The sequence below is a fragment of the Lampetra fluviatilis genome, chromosome 1 (assembly GCF_964198595.1).
Source record: "Lampetra fluviatilis chromosome 1, kcLamFluv1.1, whole genome shotgun sequence".
Taxonomy (NCBI): domain Eukaryota; kingdom Metazoa; phylum Chordata; class Hyperoartia; order Petromyzontiformes; family Petromyzontidae; genus Lampetra; species Lampetra fluviatilis.
The window spans coordinates 15,864,964-15,882,159 of record NC_136275.1 but is presented as its reverse complement, the minus strand read 5'-3'; the positions used below and the strand labels follow the sequence as shown (position 1 = coordinate 15,882,159).

At 41.4% G+C, this 17,196-nt stretch overlaps 1 protein-coding gene across 2 annotated transcripts in view; it reads left to right on the top strand.

The window, feature by feature from the left end:
- Window positions 1–17,196, top strand: part of ADCY1 (adenylate cyclase 1) — a 46,484-nt gene that overhangs the window by 3,919 nt on the left and 25,369 nt on the right. For both annotated transcript variants that reach the window (XM_078857521.1, XM_078857530.1), the window contains exon 2: window positions 5,277–5,426. In XM_078857521.1, coding sequence (XP_078713647.1) covers window positions 5,277–5,426 — 150 coding nt within the window. The remainder of the gene's footprint in view (window positions 1–5,276; window positions 5,427–17,196) is intronic.

Sequence of the window (17,196 nt, the reverse complement as noted above, 5' to 3'; positions counted from 1 at the left end):
AGCACGATATTTGTTCATTAGTTTTTTTTCCGGCCCAGCTCTAACGGTATTAAAGCTCACAATACACTCTGGAGTGCTTTTAGCAGATTTAATTCAGTGTTCTACTTGCCAAGCCTGGCCCATTCCATGCACACAAAGTGACGCAATGTAATGAGGTGAGTGAGACATGTAGGTCAGTGACGTGCTACGAGGGTGTCCGTAAATAGAAATATTGGTCGCATGAACTTTACGAGTTGCCTTAGATAGCAAAGCCGAAGAGGCGCTTGCTCTGGGGTTAGTGTGTGTGTGAATGGAATCAGTGTAAACACATTGGGGGAAACAACACTTCCCAGTTTGTATTACGCATTTGCGCAAAAAGTACAAAATGGTCTTAAATGCCTGCTCGTAAAAAAGTGATCAAAGAGATTGTAAATAGACGGCAGCCATAAGCAAAAGGTCGGTGACAATTTTTTCAAAACACGACAAACGATTAGTTATTACGGCAATACTTCGGTACGGTCTTAATCTTGATGACAACTTTGGGGTTGTGGGATATTTTTTGTACACAAGCGTAATATTGTAGACATCCAGTTGTAAGTTGTTACAGTATTTGGGAAAACAATTAGTTGTGAAAACAGCGGGATACCCTGAACACTTATAAACCATGGGCATAACGCACGTTATAACATTTGAATTAGCACCCATGGAATCCGTTGTAAAGAACCCAAAATAGCAAGTATATAAACCCCTATGTACAACACAGGTAGTTACAACATAGGAAATAAAATAAGAAACAGCCATTCTCAATTCAAAAATGAATGAGGTCTTCCCACGCCGTGTTGGTCATAGGGTTTATTTTGTGTCCTTTACCATACTTCACCACTCTGGTCAGTGTGGTTTGGGGCCGTCCATAAATGACGTGACGCGATTTTGGACGATTTTTGACCCCCCCCCCATCGTCACACGGCGTCACAAAAAGTCAGACCCCCCCCCCTCAAATATGACGTCACAAAGCTCTGCCCCCCTACCCAAAAAAATAAAACATGCTTCAAATCGCTTTAAACTATTGTCATTGCAGTGCGTATTTAATGTGGCCCTGCACTCTGATGTTGTAGGAGAAAACATTTATTAAAAAGTATACTTAATTAAGTAATACATGTCTATATTTATTTAAAGTTGCGCATTTTGATGTGACGTCACATTTCTCAACCCCCCCCTCGTCACACATCATCACAAATGTCTGACCTCCCCCCCTAGGTGCGTGACGTCATTTATGGACGGCCCCTTTGGTAAAGGTTGGGATGGGAGTATCCAGCACCAGTTTTGATGTCACTTGCCACTCATGTTAGCCGTAACCCTGGAATATAACTCATAGTGCACATGCACTGTACGTATTTGTCTGAAACGCGAGAAGACAGGTCAGGTCCTGCACTGCGGGTATGGGGGTGGGGGGGAGACCTCGCCGTGGTTGATTGCACAATTGGGACCTCATGTGTTTAACACACAGCCATCTTTGCATTATCTTGTACAAATTACTCGACAGTCACGTCTCGGCTCATTACTTTAATTAAAGTGTCCGGTGCCATCTTAGAAGTGCTTTGACGGGAGACCCGTGCTCAGGGTTGACCCACCACTTTCGTTGTTGGTTGGTGTTGGTCACCATTTTACACAGCTGCAGCTGACACCTGTAGCAATTGTAGATACTTGAGCAATTAGCACGCGACGCCCTTGTATGGAAGGTTGGTGATGTTTAAATACATTTGCAGCAAAGTACCGTAGTGTTTAGTTGCGTCCATAGGTGGCGCTCCTAAAATATCGTGTTATTCCTAGATTTACCATTCTCGGAATTGCTTTGAGAGACAGACATCAAAAACGGCACGGATGAGGGAACATACGCAGGTTAATTACTTCATCAGAACTGTTAAGAGAAGTAAGTGCGCTTGGGCAAGGTTATTATCCATTGGTCATGAATAATTACTGCGTGGTCGCCAAGGAATGGAACGTGTCAGAGAGGACGTCTGCCGAGGGAGATGGAGCGATTAAAGCAGCTCGTGTGCAGGTGCTGGGTTGATTAATATGAGTACATCGTCGGATCATGAGAAGTCGACGGCTTGGGTCGGTCTTCATCCAGCAGTTGATTCATTATGGCCGGTGATTATGAAAGATGTACGCCATTGGTCACGGTTCTGACAGAAAACAGACCAAGCGCTGCATGTGTGCTCCGCAGTGGCCCATTGTACAACATACCCATTCACCAAGTTCAGTCCGGTTGAATGAAATTACGCTTTTCAGTGTTGACTATGTATTTCTGGAAGGCTGCAGTAAAGTTTTAAATAGTTTTTGATGTTTATTACTTCAAGGATTCAAAATTTAGAATCATGCATATGTCCTATGGAGTCTAAAAGACGAACACACTAAACGCTCAGTGGGGTCACGACATTCAAAATATTGTAACACCATTTTATTTTACTAAGAATTCAGAACGGGGCGCTGAGCCTTAAAAAAATACTGTGTACTATATCCACGCGTATCTGAACGTGGACATATCATCATTCAATGTCAAACCACTGCTGGACGGCTTCTCCAAGCAGTAGCATTTATTGAAATAATATTCTCCTGCTATCTCTAAGATATGCGGTACACGACACCTTTATTACGTGTCGCTGCAGTAATAGCATACATAAGTGCATTTTTATTCATTAATTTCAAACAAGAAAAACACATTGGTATTTTATTGCACAGAAACTGGGGGGTGGAGCGGGGTACCCGTAGCTGCAAATTGGGGACTGTGGAAAATGACTGCTGAGAGTGCTGCAGATGTTTGAGGTGCACAATGTGATTGATCTAATTTTGTCAAAGAATACTTCCAAAACCCTGGAGTTTCAGCTCCGATTTTGCCCAACCCAGTTTCTCCCCTTAAGTGTGAAAACGAGTCAAGGACTCTCAACAATTGTTTGTCCCCACTTAGGAACTAAAACATTGCTCCGAAGAGCTTGAGCACAAACATTTTTGTTATTTTATTCTCGTTATTTTAAAAGGGAAACAGCTAAAGCCCACCTTGACCCCCACTTGCACGTGATGCTGGTCTAGTAAAACAAAACGTGTCAAACATTAGAGTGTATTTATCATCACCATCAGCCATGGTTAAATATCTACTGGATGAAGGCCTTCTTACAATACAGTACTGCGATGTAAGAAATATTATGTTTCACTAATACAGTACAGTAGAGTACAATGTATGAATATACTGTATATGAATATACTGTTTTGATATATTATACGCAGCCAGGTGACCCTGTGGCAGAGTCTGAATGATAATCAGGAGGTTGTAATTTAAAATTCCTGTTGGTAGGTGACAGCCCTTCACCCTCTGGGATTGATCAAATAAGTAAAACATTGATCATCCTACAGAGAAACTGCCCCCCTCCCCCTGTAGGAATGGATAATTCTCACCACAGATGTAGGGTCACCAATGGATAGGGCAGGGGTCGGCAACCTACGGCTCCGGAGCCGCATGCGGCTCTTTACGGGCTGCTTCTTGACGATATGTACGTACATAGATGCATTGCGGCTCTTGAAATACTGAATTTTGTACCGAATTGGAAAGAAATGGCTCTTCTTGTTATTTTGGTTGCCGACCCCTGGGATAGGGGCAACCACCCAACCCTTATTGGAGCACAGAGATTATTTCACTTGACTTGAGAGAGCAATACTGAACAAGGAGCAGCGGGTGTGATGGTTTTTCTCGTCATGTACAGATTTTAATTGCTTTGAATCGGAAAAATAAGCAATTATTGTGGGTCGCCATTTGGACGGTGCTATTCAATATTGATACGGTCCTCAACATTATTTTTTTCGCTTACCCTCAAAACCACTATCGCTATTCTCCAATTGGGGAAGCCAAATAGCCTGCAATATATGTCGCCATATAGTAAGTGAAATAAAATGATTGGCCATCGCTGGAATTCCCAAGCTTAAATACACAAATCCGTTACAATGCCAGGTATTTCTGAAATGATATATTGCTTATAGTTGCATACGTGGTCTGTGGTATTTATAGCCAGCACTGCAGTATCATTGTTTATTATCCAGAAAAACGATTGACTACACCTGCTACCATTTATATTGATTATGTCTACTTGTATAAGGTTTTTGTTAAATTACCATTTTCAAACATTTAATAGCTGGCTCGTGCAGTGTTTTTTTTTCTTTATTATATTATACTAGCTTTTGTTAAAACTAGAATAAATTCATATGCTTAATACAACAGGATACATTGGTTTAACAATATCATTATTACTGTATACCGTGGTGTGTTTTCTTTAACGTTTACCATTGTGAGAATGCCAAAATTGTCATAGTATTCGGCAATCTCAGTCAACAGCATTATAGAGCATACCTCTTAGATATATATTTTTAAGGTACAGCAATGACAATAAATCTCAATGTCTCATTATTTATATACATATCTTGAGTAAACAATTGATCAAATAACTTTTTGGTTTAAACATATATTTTTTAAAATTAAAGTTGTTTCATTGTGTGAAGGATATAATGGCTCTGCATTGTGATATTGGTATTTAATGATAGCATCACAACAGGTACCTTGCCAGTGTGGTGTTATAGTGTCATAGAAGCTGTGCAGCTTTTAATATGACCCATTTAGTTGTACTGCATCAGAATACAGGCTCACAATACGCTGCATGGTGGAATTCAGTAACATTGAAAATAATTGCATGCATGCTAACATATTTGTCACTTTCACTTTTTGCTTGTATATCTATTGAGAGTACTTGTGTGGTTAAAGGTACTTCCGTGCAAGTGCTTTCCATTTGTCATGTGCCCATCAGAAAAAAATTAACATTGTTGTACTTTCAGTCATCACTATCACTAAAAGAGCAAAGAGTGTGCAAGGGGTTCTTATTATTGCAAATGAAATTCAAATGTTTTACATCAATGTGTACCTAGAGACAGCTAAGTGTAATGTTCTTTGGTATAACATAATCGATATTCTCACCTCGCTGAGTTTGCTGGGCACATATTAACCCTTTGGAGGCCTTTGCAGTAGCCCGAAGGCAACATGTTTCCACACTGACCTCGCTCCCAGGGACAGCATGTACTACATACTGATATCTCCTTAATCTGTAAGACGGTTCGGTCCTTCTCAGTGCCAATGGCAATAGATTGCGCTCAGAGGGGACGCAAGGGGGCATTTAATGTGGCCTTCCACGGTTGTGCACGTGTGTGCTTGGCCTGCGATGCAATGGGACGTGATGTTCAATATCTTTTCCCTGCAGTTGCTGGCAAATGTGTCTCTCTTTGTGAGCGTGAACCTCTCGGGCGCCTTCATTCGCGTGCTCACCGAGCGCGCCCAGCGCAAAGCCTTCCTGCAGGCACGCAACTGCATCGAGGATCGCCTTCGACTGGAGGACGAGAACGAGAAGCAGGTCAGGAGTTCAAGCGGACGCAGACAGATCAATCGCTGCAATTCATTGGGTCTGTTTATCTTGTCTAATTTCTTCATGTTGGGCCATTAACAGATGACTTGAAAGATAAATGGCTGCTGTGCATCACAGCCATCACGTGACGTGTCTAGCCTTCTACTTTACAGTCATATGTTGGTGAGTGCTAAATAAGTGGCCCACAATATGTAGTACTTTTGGTCAAGTTCAATTATTTTTTTAAAAATAATTAAGAGAATGTTATGGGTTTATACGGTTACTATTGTCTCTGGTACCAACATTTTTGTTTTGTCTACCTGAAACTGTTTGTTAGGAATGTAGTTTTTTCCGTCTAAAAAAAGGGCTAATTTATTTTAGGTTATATTATTTTGCCATTGGCATAACCGTACGACATTGGCTGTAAATCCAGGTAAACTATGTGGCAAGATTGGCATTTGGTCGATTGGGGCAGGATGGTGGAGCATTTCAAGTAGATCCACTCGACCATTTTGATTAGAGATGAGTTAAATGCAGGGTGGAGTGGAACTTGATAAAAAAGTGATTTTTATATATATATGCCCAAGGAATAACGTTTTTCAATCACTGCATAATACCTCTTATGCAATCGTCGTCAGGCGGAAGAAAGAGGAGGGAAGCTGCTGATGCAGGCTGCTTTTAAGGGTTAGAGATGGGCGTAGCCCCAGTCATAAACGAAGTGGGGGGGGCTAGTGATGTTAAAGTGAGAAATTTGCATGTAAATGTACTGTGTAAATGTGATTGGCAAGTCAATGTAAACTTGCAGCGTGCCATCACATCGAGGACTGCATATAAATGTAGAAATATGCATGTAAATGTATTGTGTAAATCAGGGGCGGTTTCTTCATTAGGGCGATTGGGCGTCGCACCACCAAAGTGTGAAAGGGACTTTTTCAATCACATTCACAATCTCATTCAACCACAGAGTTACGCTAGCCGTCACTGTGCCTCTGGATATAGTCCAATCAGCGTCATGTCACGTTCTGTGGAGTACTGCCTCTTTTTGGGCGATTTCACTCTGGCTGAGAATCGCCCAGAGTGTTCCCATAGACTTACATTCAAAGATGTTTTTTTTCGAACTGCAGGCACTACAATGCATTCTCTATGGGTTCCTGGAGGGCTCGCACTAACGTGCTTACGTCATCATACGTATCCTTAACTTGTGCAGCGATTGGTGGAAACAAACATCGCTGTCGGATGGAAACCTTGTATGTCCCAAACTGTTACTTTTCAGGAAACGAAAGAAAACCTGTTTTTTCCACAAAATAATTTCAAAGCTCTTTTAATGCTTTTCATTTGTTAAATATTTGTAAAACACATTGACAGATGTAAAGGGTGACCAATAGCATAAATTTTTTAAAAAATATGGAGATATAAAATATGGATTCTGCCTGATACATTGTTGCTGTCGGGATGGAAACCTTGTATCTCCATATTTATATTATAATAAATAATTTATTTTATAACTAAAATAAATGTATTTATTTTGTCAGGTCTGCGACACAATCTTGGTCCACACCAAAGAAAGGTTCTCCTTTACCGACCACCTTGTAAGTGCCACGCTGCTACAAGGAGAGATGTTTCAACAGCATGGCCATACATTCCCTGTTGAGGCTCTGAACATCACTGTCAGGGCATACACTATGTTAAATAAGGCGAAGCTGAAGACTGAACTGTCTCTCATTTATGAGAGTCCAGAATTCAAGGGCTGCTGTGGTGCACTGGCGCTGTACCAGGTTTTGCTGAAGTACAACCTCCAGGATACTTTTTCAGAGACTGTTGCTCTGTTGAACATCCTCATAACCACTCCCACGACAACTGCTGAAGCTGAAAGGTGTTTCTCAACCTTAAAGAGAATCAAGACATTCCTGAGAAATGTAATGGGACAGGAACGTCTGAATACACTGGCTATGCTTTCCATGGAGAGGGAACTAGTTCAAGTTCAAGTTCAAGTTCATTTATTAGGTATAGCCCTGTGAGCCATTCAGCTCTTGAATCGGGTGCAACCGCAACAAACAAAAAACAAAAACATGAACAAAAAAACATCTTAAAGTGAATATGTGACTAAGTGCAAACAGAAAATCCAAGAAAAGACAGCAAAATATTGCAGAAAAAACACCGTACACCAACGCTGTGTGCAAAAATCCCAGTGGGATGCAAGTCAAACAACAACAACAACAACCACAAGACAGCTTAAATTAAGGCCATCAGTCTAACTCTGTACTACAACAAACAAACATGGCTAAACCAATACACTTTTCGAAATCACCAAAATAAAGCCATGAAAGCAATGAAAAAGCAATCATAGGAACTGTGACAGAATTTTCACAATAAATGGCATAAACAACATGTACTACCAAAACCCTGCAGCCATAGCTGGCTGCATGAGTCACTCCACCTTTAAGATCAGCACACTAAATCAAAACACAGGTCATACTTTGTAGCGATCATCCGGAGCGAAACATTTTATTTTAGGTCACTGAATAGCACTGGCAGCTAGGGGTGTACAACTCCTCTAGAGCAGTTTTGAGTGAAGATCTCATAGGTAGTGACTCAAGTTTCAATTTATTGGCAACAGCATTCCAGACCCTGGGGGCATCAATAGCAAAGGCCCTTCCTCCAGTATATGTACGGCAATAGGGAATATTAAGCTGGTAAATGAGTGTAGACCTTAGGTCAAATTTGTTCTTTGAAACAGAGATGAGATCCAGCAGGTAATCTGCAGATTCTTTTGCAAGTACATCATGAATAAATAAGATCTGGTGCACAAGCCGTCGAACATTCAGAGATGTTAAGTTTGACCCAATGTAGAGGTCACAGTGGTGAGTCCTATATGGGCAGTTCAATGCAAATCTTAAGGCCGAGTGATACATTGAGTCAAGCTTCTTCAGTACAGTACTTGGGGCTGATTTATAAACAATGTCACAGTAATCAAGTAGAGGCAGTATGGTAGCTTTAATCAATTCCAAACGGAACATAGGGGGGAAGCAGTGCTTGTGTCGATATAGAAAACCAATTTTAACTAGTCAGGAACATGCCTGCTTTCAATGAGAGAGTAATTGATCACTTTGCTACTTTGAAAGAGAGAAGAGCAAAATTTCAGTATAAGTAAGCAGTGTATTAAGCGAGTAATGTGATGTAAGCAGTGTAATAATAGTGAGTATAGAAACAAACAAGGAGATGTATTGTAAGAGTCACTTTATTTTTCATTAATATTAAAGTAGTGAAGTTGCCTTTACATGCTTAAGCTGTTAATTTATCCATTGCATGGGTGGACCTTATCCTTATCAATCATCCAAACATTTGCCCCCCCCTGAGAGATTTTGCAGGAGCCGCCACTGGTGTAAATGTGATTAGAATGTCAATGTAAGCTCGCAGTGCGCCTTTACATAGAGGACTGCATGTAAACATAAGATCGGCTCGCAGCGCGCCGTCACATCGAGGACTGCATGTAAATGTAAGATCGGAAAAAGCTCGGAAAGAACCACAGCCACATCGGAGCAAGCAAACGACGGTGGCTGTGTTAGTGAATGTAACTCAGAGTTGCAAATAACTGCTGACATAGATGTGATTCCTGACATGCAACACCCTGTTGTCTACAAACTAAGTTGTGTCTGCGGTAGCAGTTACATTGGGAAAACGAAATGACATGTATCGGACCGTGTTTGTGAACACAAGGCAGTTTTGAAACACGGCTGACCTCTGACGTGGCTGATCACTGCTTGAACGCGGTGGGCTCACACGACATTGTTTTTTCCGATACCAAGGTACTCTGCAAACCTTCGGGCTATCATCAAAGATTCGTTCATGAAACCATCCAGATATATAAACACGGACACAATTTCAACCGCGAAGATGGGTACAAACTGAGCAATCATTGGAAAGACGTTATTTACCAGTTTAGGTCATAACTAGCGGTGATGTTCCCTTCCTACCTGCCTATGTCAGCAGTTATTTGCGACTCTCTGAGTTACATTCACTAATACAGCCACCGTCGTTTGCTTGCTCCGATGTGGCTGTGGTTCTATCCGAGCTTTTTCCGATCTTACATTTACATGGTGTCCTCGATGTGATGGCACGCTGCGAGCTTACATTGACGTGCTAATCACATTTACACAGTACATTTGCATGCAAATTTCTCCGATCTTGCATTTACATGCAGTCCTCGATGTGACGGCGCACTGAAAGCCGATCTTACGTTTACATGCAGTCCTCGATGTGAAGGCACACTGCGAGCTTACATTGACATTCTAATAACACTTACACAGTACATTTACATGCAAATTTCTATATTTACATACAGTCCTCGATGTGACGGCGTGATGCGAGCTTACATTTACCTGCTAATCACATTTACACAGTACATTTACATGCAAATTTCTCACTTAAACATCACTAGCCCCCCCCCCCCCCACTTCGTTTATGACTCTGGGGCTACGCCCATCTCTAACCTTTAAAAGCAGCCTGCATCAGCAGCTTTCTTCCTCTTTCTTCTGCCTGATGACGATTGCTTGCGTTGCAATCGAAACGTCGTAATATATTATTTTTTCTACCTACATGACTTTACCGAAAGAACCAAAGAGTATGGATTCCTGCAGTCACGAAAGCTTCAAATCAAGATGAGTACCTCTTATGTATTGTGGATTGCAAAAAAATGGACAACGAATGAAATGGAACAAATTTTGTAAATTATTGATTTGAAGCTTTCGTGACTGCAGGAATCTATACTCTTTGGTTCTTTCGGTAAAGTCACGTAGGTAAAAAAATAATCACGACGTTTTGGACGCAACACAAGTAAAGTGCACAAAGAGGCTTGGAGGTTGCATGTTTGGAATGTACACTGAAAAACAGAGACAGTATAACACTGATCAGAGAACAAATGGAAATTGGAGACGTAGTGTTGACTGTTAAGAAAAGTAAGTGGGCATGGGCAGGCACCTCGCAAGAATGGATGATGGCCGATGGTTGAGACTAATGACTGAGTGGCAGCCGGAGGAGGGAACGTGCTCAAGAAGGATGGCCACTGCAGAGATAGCGTTGACATCAGCTCGTGTGCAGGAGTTAGATGGGTCATTGCATAATGTGACTGTGAGAGATGACAATTTGGGGAAGCCTTCATCCAGCAGTAGATTGTGCATGGCTGACCATTTTTATCTTTCTACACAAGTCCACCAAATTTATAGACATTCTTTATTTGTGTGTGTGATTTCTCATATTACAGCCTACACTTTTTTTCTGATTAGCAATTCAGTTATTGTCAAGTTAGTCTCTATTACAGGCCAAGCACTCACTGTTCCTACAGTATGTAAATGTAATGATGAGCTGTTCATGACAAATATGTTCAATAGATAGGAAATGTTTTTTTCAGTTTGAGTGATTTTGGTATTTTGCAAACTAGGCCATTGATAATGTTCATTACTGTATTTTTGTATTATAGTAGTTTATTGTATTTTATGTACAAGACACACTGGATAATGTACAAAACGAATATAATGTATGTTTACCAGAGGACATTTTTGTTACACAGCTCACACTGTTAGGTCAAATACATTTTCTATGAAAAAAATAAGCATAATATAACACAGTATATATTGTTTTGTCCAAGCCATTCGATAAACATATACAAATTATAATTTCTTCAAAGAAAAATGGTACCAAAATCAATAGACGTACATTCTATGATTCATATTCTTTGGGTCTTTCGGTAAAGCCACGTAGATAGAAAAAATAACAAAAATAAAAATCACGACGTTTCAATCGCAACACAAGCAATCGTCTTCAGGTGGCTTTACCAAAAGACCCAAAGAATGTGAATTCCTGCAGTCACGAAAGCTTTAAGTCAAGAATTGTACACTCCATAAATCTACTATTGGAAATCAGCATTAAACTACTATTCCCCCATAGCAACAGGCTGCGATGTATAGTTCTGGCCTCTAAACTCTAGGAAATAAAACACGCAACAACTTGTGAATATAAATCATGTATTCATCCTTTTCGTATTGTCCTGAGTAATTAGACAAAACATTTTCAGTTCTCCAGTATGAAAGCTTTGGTATCACCAACATGTAAATCATTGCAGTGATAAGCTATGGAATATACCCAATTATCTCTTCATAGTGCGTGTGAATGTTAAATGCACACACATACATATATACACGGCACATGTGTGGGCTATTTGTGACTCACGCATGTCTCTCTCCCACTTCAAGGCAATAAAACCAACATATTTATCGTTGGTTCATTTTACTTACCTGCATGTGGTCACAAACATCCACAGTGCTATTATTGTGAATAGGTTTATTCGTGGGTCAGTTTGCTCTCTTTGACCTGTCTGTGGGTCTCTGTTTTTTTATGTCTGTGGGACCACGTGTGTCTGTGGATTTATTTGCCTGTTACAGGGTCTTGAGACGTGGTGGCATTTTGATGCCATATTAATCTAAACTGTATTGTAATAGGCGCCATGCAGACCATCTTAGGCATGTAATCAGGGCCGGTTTAAGATTTTGTAGGCCCCTGGACTACAGGTACTGTGAGACCCCCAAAAATATTTTCAAAAGGAAAACAAAGTTAAAGAATTGTTTTTATTTGTACAAGGCTAAGAACAAATAAAATTCAGTCTTCACAAATGAAATCACTTTTCACTTAATCTCTGGAGGACCTCCAGCTGGCGGAGGCCCCTGGGCTGCAGCCCCTAAAGCCCATGCCTTAATCCGTCCCTGCATGTAATGTGGACTAGCGGGTCCCAATATTTATGAACCCGTGGACCACTGTCAACCCGCACATCTCCTTTACAAATGGTCAATTAAAAGAAGCCACAGTGGTGTGATTGTGGCCATGCAACCCAAACTATGGACCATATAGTTAACTACTGTAGGCTGCGCTCCTTCAAGGGAGGAATAGCAAAACTCCTGAAGCCCTTTTGTGGCGAACATACCTCGGACATTGGCATTTACCTCTTGAACATATTGCAATACTCAAGAATAGAATGGAACCGTCATAAATATTGTGTTTACCATCATGCACTAATAATTTATTTTTAGAAGTGAAAACTACACTAAAAATGCTGTGATATGTAAATGCAAATCCATAAAAACTAATAAATTGATGTTATTGACCCATGAAAATAGTTTTACAATGACGGTAAAACATATCTGGGGGTTTGTGAAAAATATTGTATCTAAAAGAGTTATGCCTACCAGTTCCCACGGCCTTGCGGACAGCAGTGATCCACAGACTGCTGTAGGACGATGCTGTACTGTATTTAGTCAATGTAGTGCACATACAGCTGTTTTGTAAAATCCACTACTGGATAAGGACCACGGCCTTGCGGACAGCAGTGATCCACAGACTGCTGTAGGACGATGCTGTACTGTATTTAGTAAATGTAGTGCACATACAGCTGTTTTTTAAATCCACTACTGGATAAGGACCTCCTCACTTCGTGTGGCACGTAGGAGTTAATTCGCTAGCCGTGTGAGCATAGACGTGGCATAGAATCACAGTTTAGTAATGCTCAGATGCACGTTCGCTACAACATACTAAACTTATTGATACCTAATCCCGTTTTCACGAACTGTGGTACCTCGCCATAACGTACTCGAGATGTATGAACTTTAGCATTAAGACCCAAGTTTATTATGTTGCACAGCGACATTGAGTCGCCAGATGGCGCCCAAGCATGAGCGTCCCTGACTGGCTATCGCCTCATGTCTACTCTATTAATATATTTCCCCCCCCCATACCGTATTTATGGCGACTATTTTTTTTATACAAGGGTAAACTAATTTTGATATGATAAACTAATAATACGTATATTATAATAGACAAGGTAATATATCTTAATATACAACAACCGCCATTCGCCATGAAGTGGCAGTGACGTCACCACGGTGCTGGTGCCAGGCGATGCGCACATTAAGGCCACGTGAAGTGTCGAACGCCCACTGGCAGGAGGTCACGGGACAGATCCAGGTGCCATGGGTTGACTGACTGAGATGACTGGCCGATACACCACCTGTGCCCCCTACTGTGCCAGCTTGCAGTGTTTTAGCTACTAGTTGTGATCATCGCTAGAGGACGACTGCCTCCGACTGCCGAGTAGCGTCATTCACGAGCCTCCTCCACAGAGGCCGATCTTGACATCGCTGGTACCAGTCATCAGCAAGTCTACTCAGGTCCACATCCTCTTGTACCACATCACTCCATATCTTATGTAGCCCGTGCCGCACCCATTTAGCCCCCTCTGTCCGGCCGAACAAAAACTGTTTAGGCATGTGGTTGCTGGGCATGCGAGCTACATGACTCAGCCAACGCAGCCTTGCCTACCAGAGGAGCTCACCGATGGGACTTTGTCCAGATCTTTCAAGTATTTGTGAGCTCACGATCCAGCCTGGTTGAACCCAGAATGGATGGTAGGCACACTGCCCAGGTAGGGAAAATTCTCTGCTCTCTCCACAACTGCCCCATTACCAATTGGGAATTGTGGGGGTGGAGTGTTTGATGGCACAAAATATCCACGCAGGTGCTTAGCTTTTGGTGGGACTGATGATAAGGCCCCACTTCTTAGTGGCACGCTCCAGGTTCAGCAGCAGCACCTCCAACTCCTCCTGTGAGTGAGTAGCAATCACCAGATAATCCGCATACATAACATGGTTGACAAATAGGTAGTCATCCCTTGACCACACCCGGCATCAATCATCCTATTGTATCTGTACCAGATGGAAATTCCTCTGGTATAGCCATTGAAAGCTTCACGAACTACGTGGTCGAAAGAGATGTTAAATAATGTGGGAGCCAGAGGACATCCCTGTCGCACCCCAAGGTGAACAGAGAATGGCATCGACTCCTAGCCATGTAGTTTTACCTGGGCCTGCCCACCATCATGAAGGTCCTTAATGATTGTGAGTAGAGATTTCGATTTAAAGCTTTCGTGACTGCAGGGATTCATATTCTTGGTTCTTTTGGTAAAGTCACGTAGAAAGGAAATAATAAAATAATAAAAATAAAACATAATAAAATACAATTCTCACGACGTTTCGGCCACAACGCAAGCAGGACGTTCTACGTGACTTTACCGAAAGAACCAAGAATGTGAGTAGAGAGTCAGGGACACCAAAGGCACGAAGAACAACCCAGAGGTCAGGCCTACTGATGGTATAATAGGCTTTGACCAGGTGAATAAAGCAGAGATGTAGGTCCCATTGGAATTCCCTACACCTCTGTTGTAGCAGACAGACAATATATGGCATTTGTGCAGGACCACCCTTTCCTGAAACCACATTGGGGGCTCCACAAGCCTCTCCTCAGCGTGCCTGGCAAGGCGATGTTGAATAATCCTTGCCAGGACCTTTTCTGGCACACTGAGGAAGGGGATGCCCCTATAGTTATTACGGTCTGTGTGGTTCCCCCTTAAAGAGGGGGACCACCAGGGCATCGTTACAATCCTGCGAATCCCGTCCAGTGGTCCAGACTGTTCTTATCATGCCATATAGGGCAGTCTGTGCACAAACGCCATCCTCCGTTAGCATTTCGTTTGGAAGTTCATCTCTGCCCGGCACTTTTCCTGGTCTCAGACTCTGGATCACCTTCTGTACTTCCTCAACAGATGTCACTTCAGCTAGCCATTCACAGGGGTGACTACTTCTTCCAATATATGAGGCACATATACAGGCACTCCTTGACATACACGATAGATGCATTCCTGGAAAAGCGCTCGTATTTAAAAAATGCATATTTCAGACATAATTGCCTATATTATACTAGCCTATATCAATACAATACACGTACACACAATATAACTTTCAATTTAAAATAAAGTAATGTAAACTCTAATATACTTCATATGAAATTAAAATTAAAAGAAATACCGTATTACTTACTTGTAACTGCGCCAGAGTTGCGTTGTGGAGAGGATGGAGATGGGGAGGGAGACGAACTTTAAGTTGGTAGATGCTGTACAGTATAGCACACTAGTTATCATACCGCATTGGCTGCTGGCAACGCCATTGGGTCGCAGTGCCAGGCAAGGGTGGCGTTTGTCGCGTTGCGGATGACGTTATTCCGAAAATTGCCTCGCGCATGTAAATAAAAGGTCTAAATGCAAAGCGCGCATTATTCCAAAATGGCGTACCACAAAATCGCGTAAACCCAGGATTTCCTGTATAAATAATATACACTTTTCACGCCGATAGTTGTGCAGTATAGATGCTAGGGCTGAACGATTACCGTATTTTCCCGCATATAACCCGCGGGGTATACCACTTTTTACAAACAAAACAAGACCCTGCGGGGTATATGGAGGTTCGGGCTATCCCAAAAATATTTTACACGTGTGGCATGTCATAACTCGTTGAATGTTTTCATGGTAGGACTATCCACTATGCAACACTTACCTTTGACTAAAGCACTGCTGAATAAATCACTCACACTAAAATTGCACATGTTATCACGTTTTAAATGATTCGAATTGTTTGTACAATGAAATGACAATGTTTGAAGTGGGCGCACTTTGTTTACCGTAATACTTTCAGTGGCTGTCGGGGGGTGCGAAAGTTTCAGCTGAGGCTATGGATTGCACAATTGGAAGCGCCTTAACAAGCGTCTGCTAGACGCAAAATCATAATTGCTGAGGCCCTTAGGCCGCTGCTATTAGCTGAGCACTATACAGTCGCGACCATGAGCTTTGCTTCAAACTTCCAATGGCTTTGTTGCCAGGAGGCAATGGCGTTACCGTAGTGCTGCTAATGTCTGCGCAGTGCGCAATCTACCAGTGCTAAAACTGTACAGGGGTAATTACCGGTCCATTAGTTGTAATATGATGAGGTCGAATGCTGGTAAGCCTAAATTACGCTTACTTACGGTACTTATCTACCAGTTATGTGTTACTTATTTATTGGATATTTACTTTTGTTACTTATTTACTGTTTTTAGTTCACTCGTTTCCGGTTAGTTTGTTTTCTTTGTGCACGTTATGATTTAAATTTTAACAATTGATAGTGGAATGTATTACAAATGTAAACTTTGTATTAATATGATGGAATTAAGCTGCGGTAACGACGTTAAAGATATGAATGAATGCTGGGTATATGGAGGTGTGGGCTATCTGAAATTTGTTTTACACAAAACACTATTTTTGCAGGGTATATGCGTCTGCGGGTTATATGCGTATGCGGGAAAATAAGGTAATCGATTTCAAATCGAAATCAAAATTTGAAACAATGCGATTAGAAAATCGCAAAGGCTGCGATTTTTTTAGATTTGAAAAGTCCTATTACTTTCTTATTGGATTTTTTTTTTAAATTATAACTTTATTTAACTTAAAAATTGTTCTATGTTTAATTGTTCTATTTCAATTAAAACATTTGAATAAATACATATTTTAAGTTTTCATCCTTGCATTAGAATATTTCGATCAGTTAATATGTTGATGGTATCATGTGGTAATGCTCCATCACATATTTTAAATCTATTACACAGTGAATATTGAACTGAAGCTTGACTTAAAAAAATGTAATCGCAAATCAAATCGCAATATCTGTCAGAAAAATCGCAATTAGATATTTTCTACTAATCGTTCAGCTCTAATAGATGCGCAATGGGTTACTAAGCATCCTCTGGTTAGGTAATGTACCACATTACGAGGTATTGACTAGGGTGGAGGGAGCAAGGCGGAGGCTGCGGTTGTGGCGGCATTAGGGGTGTTAGATGGTACGTTTGATTTGCGTGCTGGTTTTCAGGAACG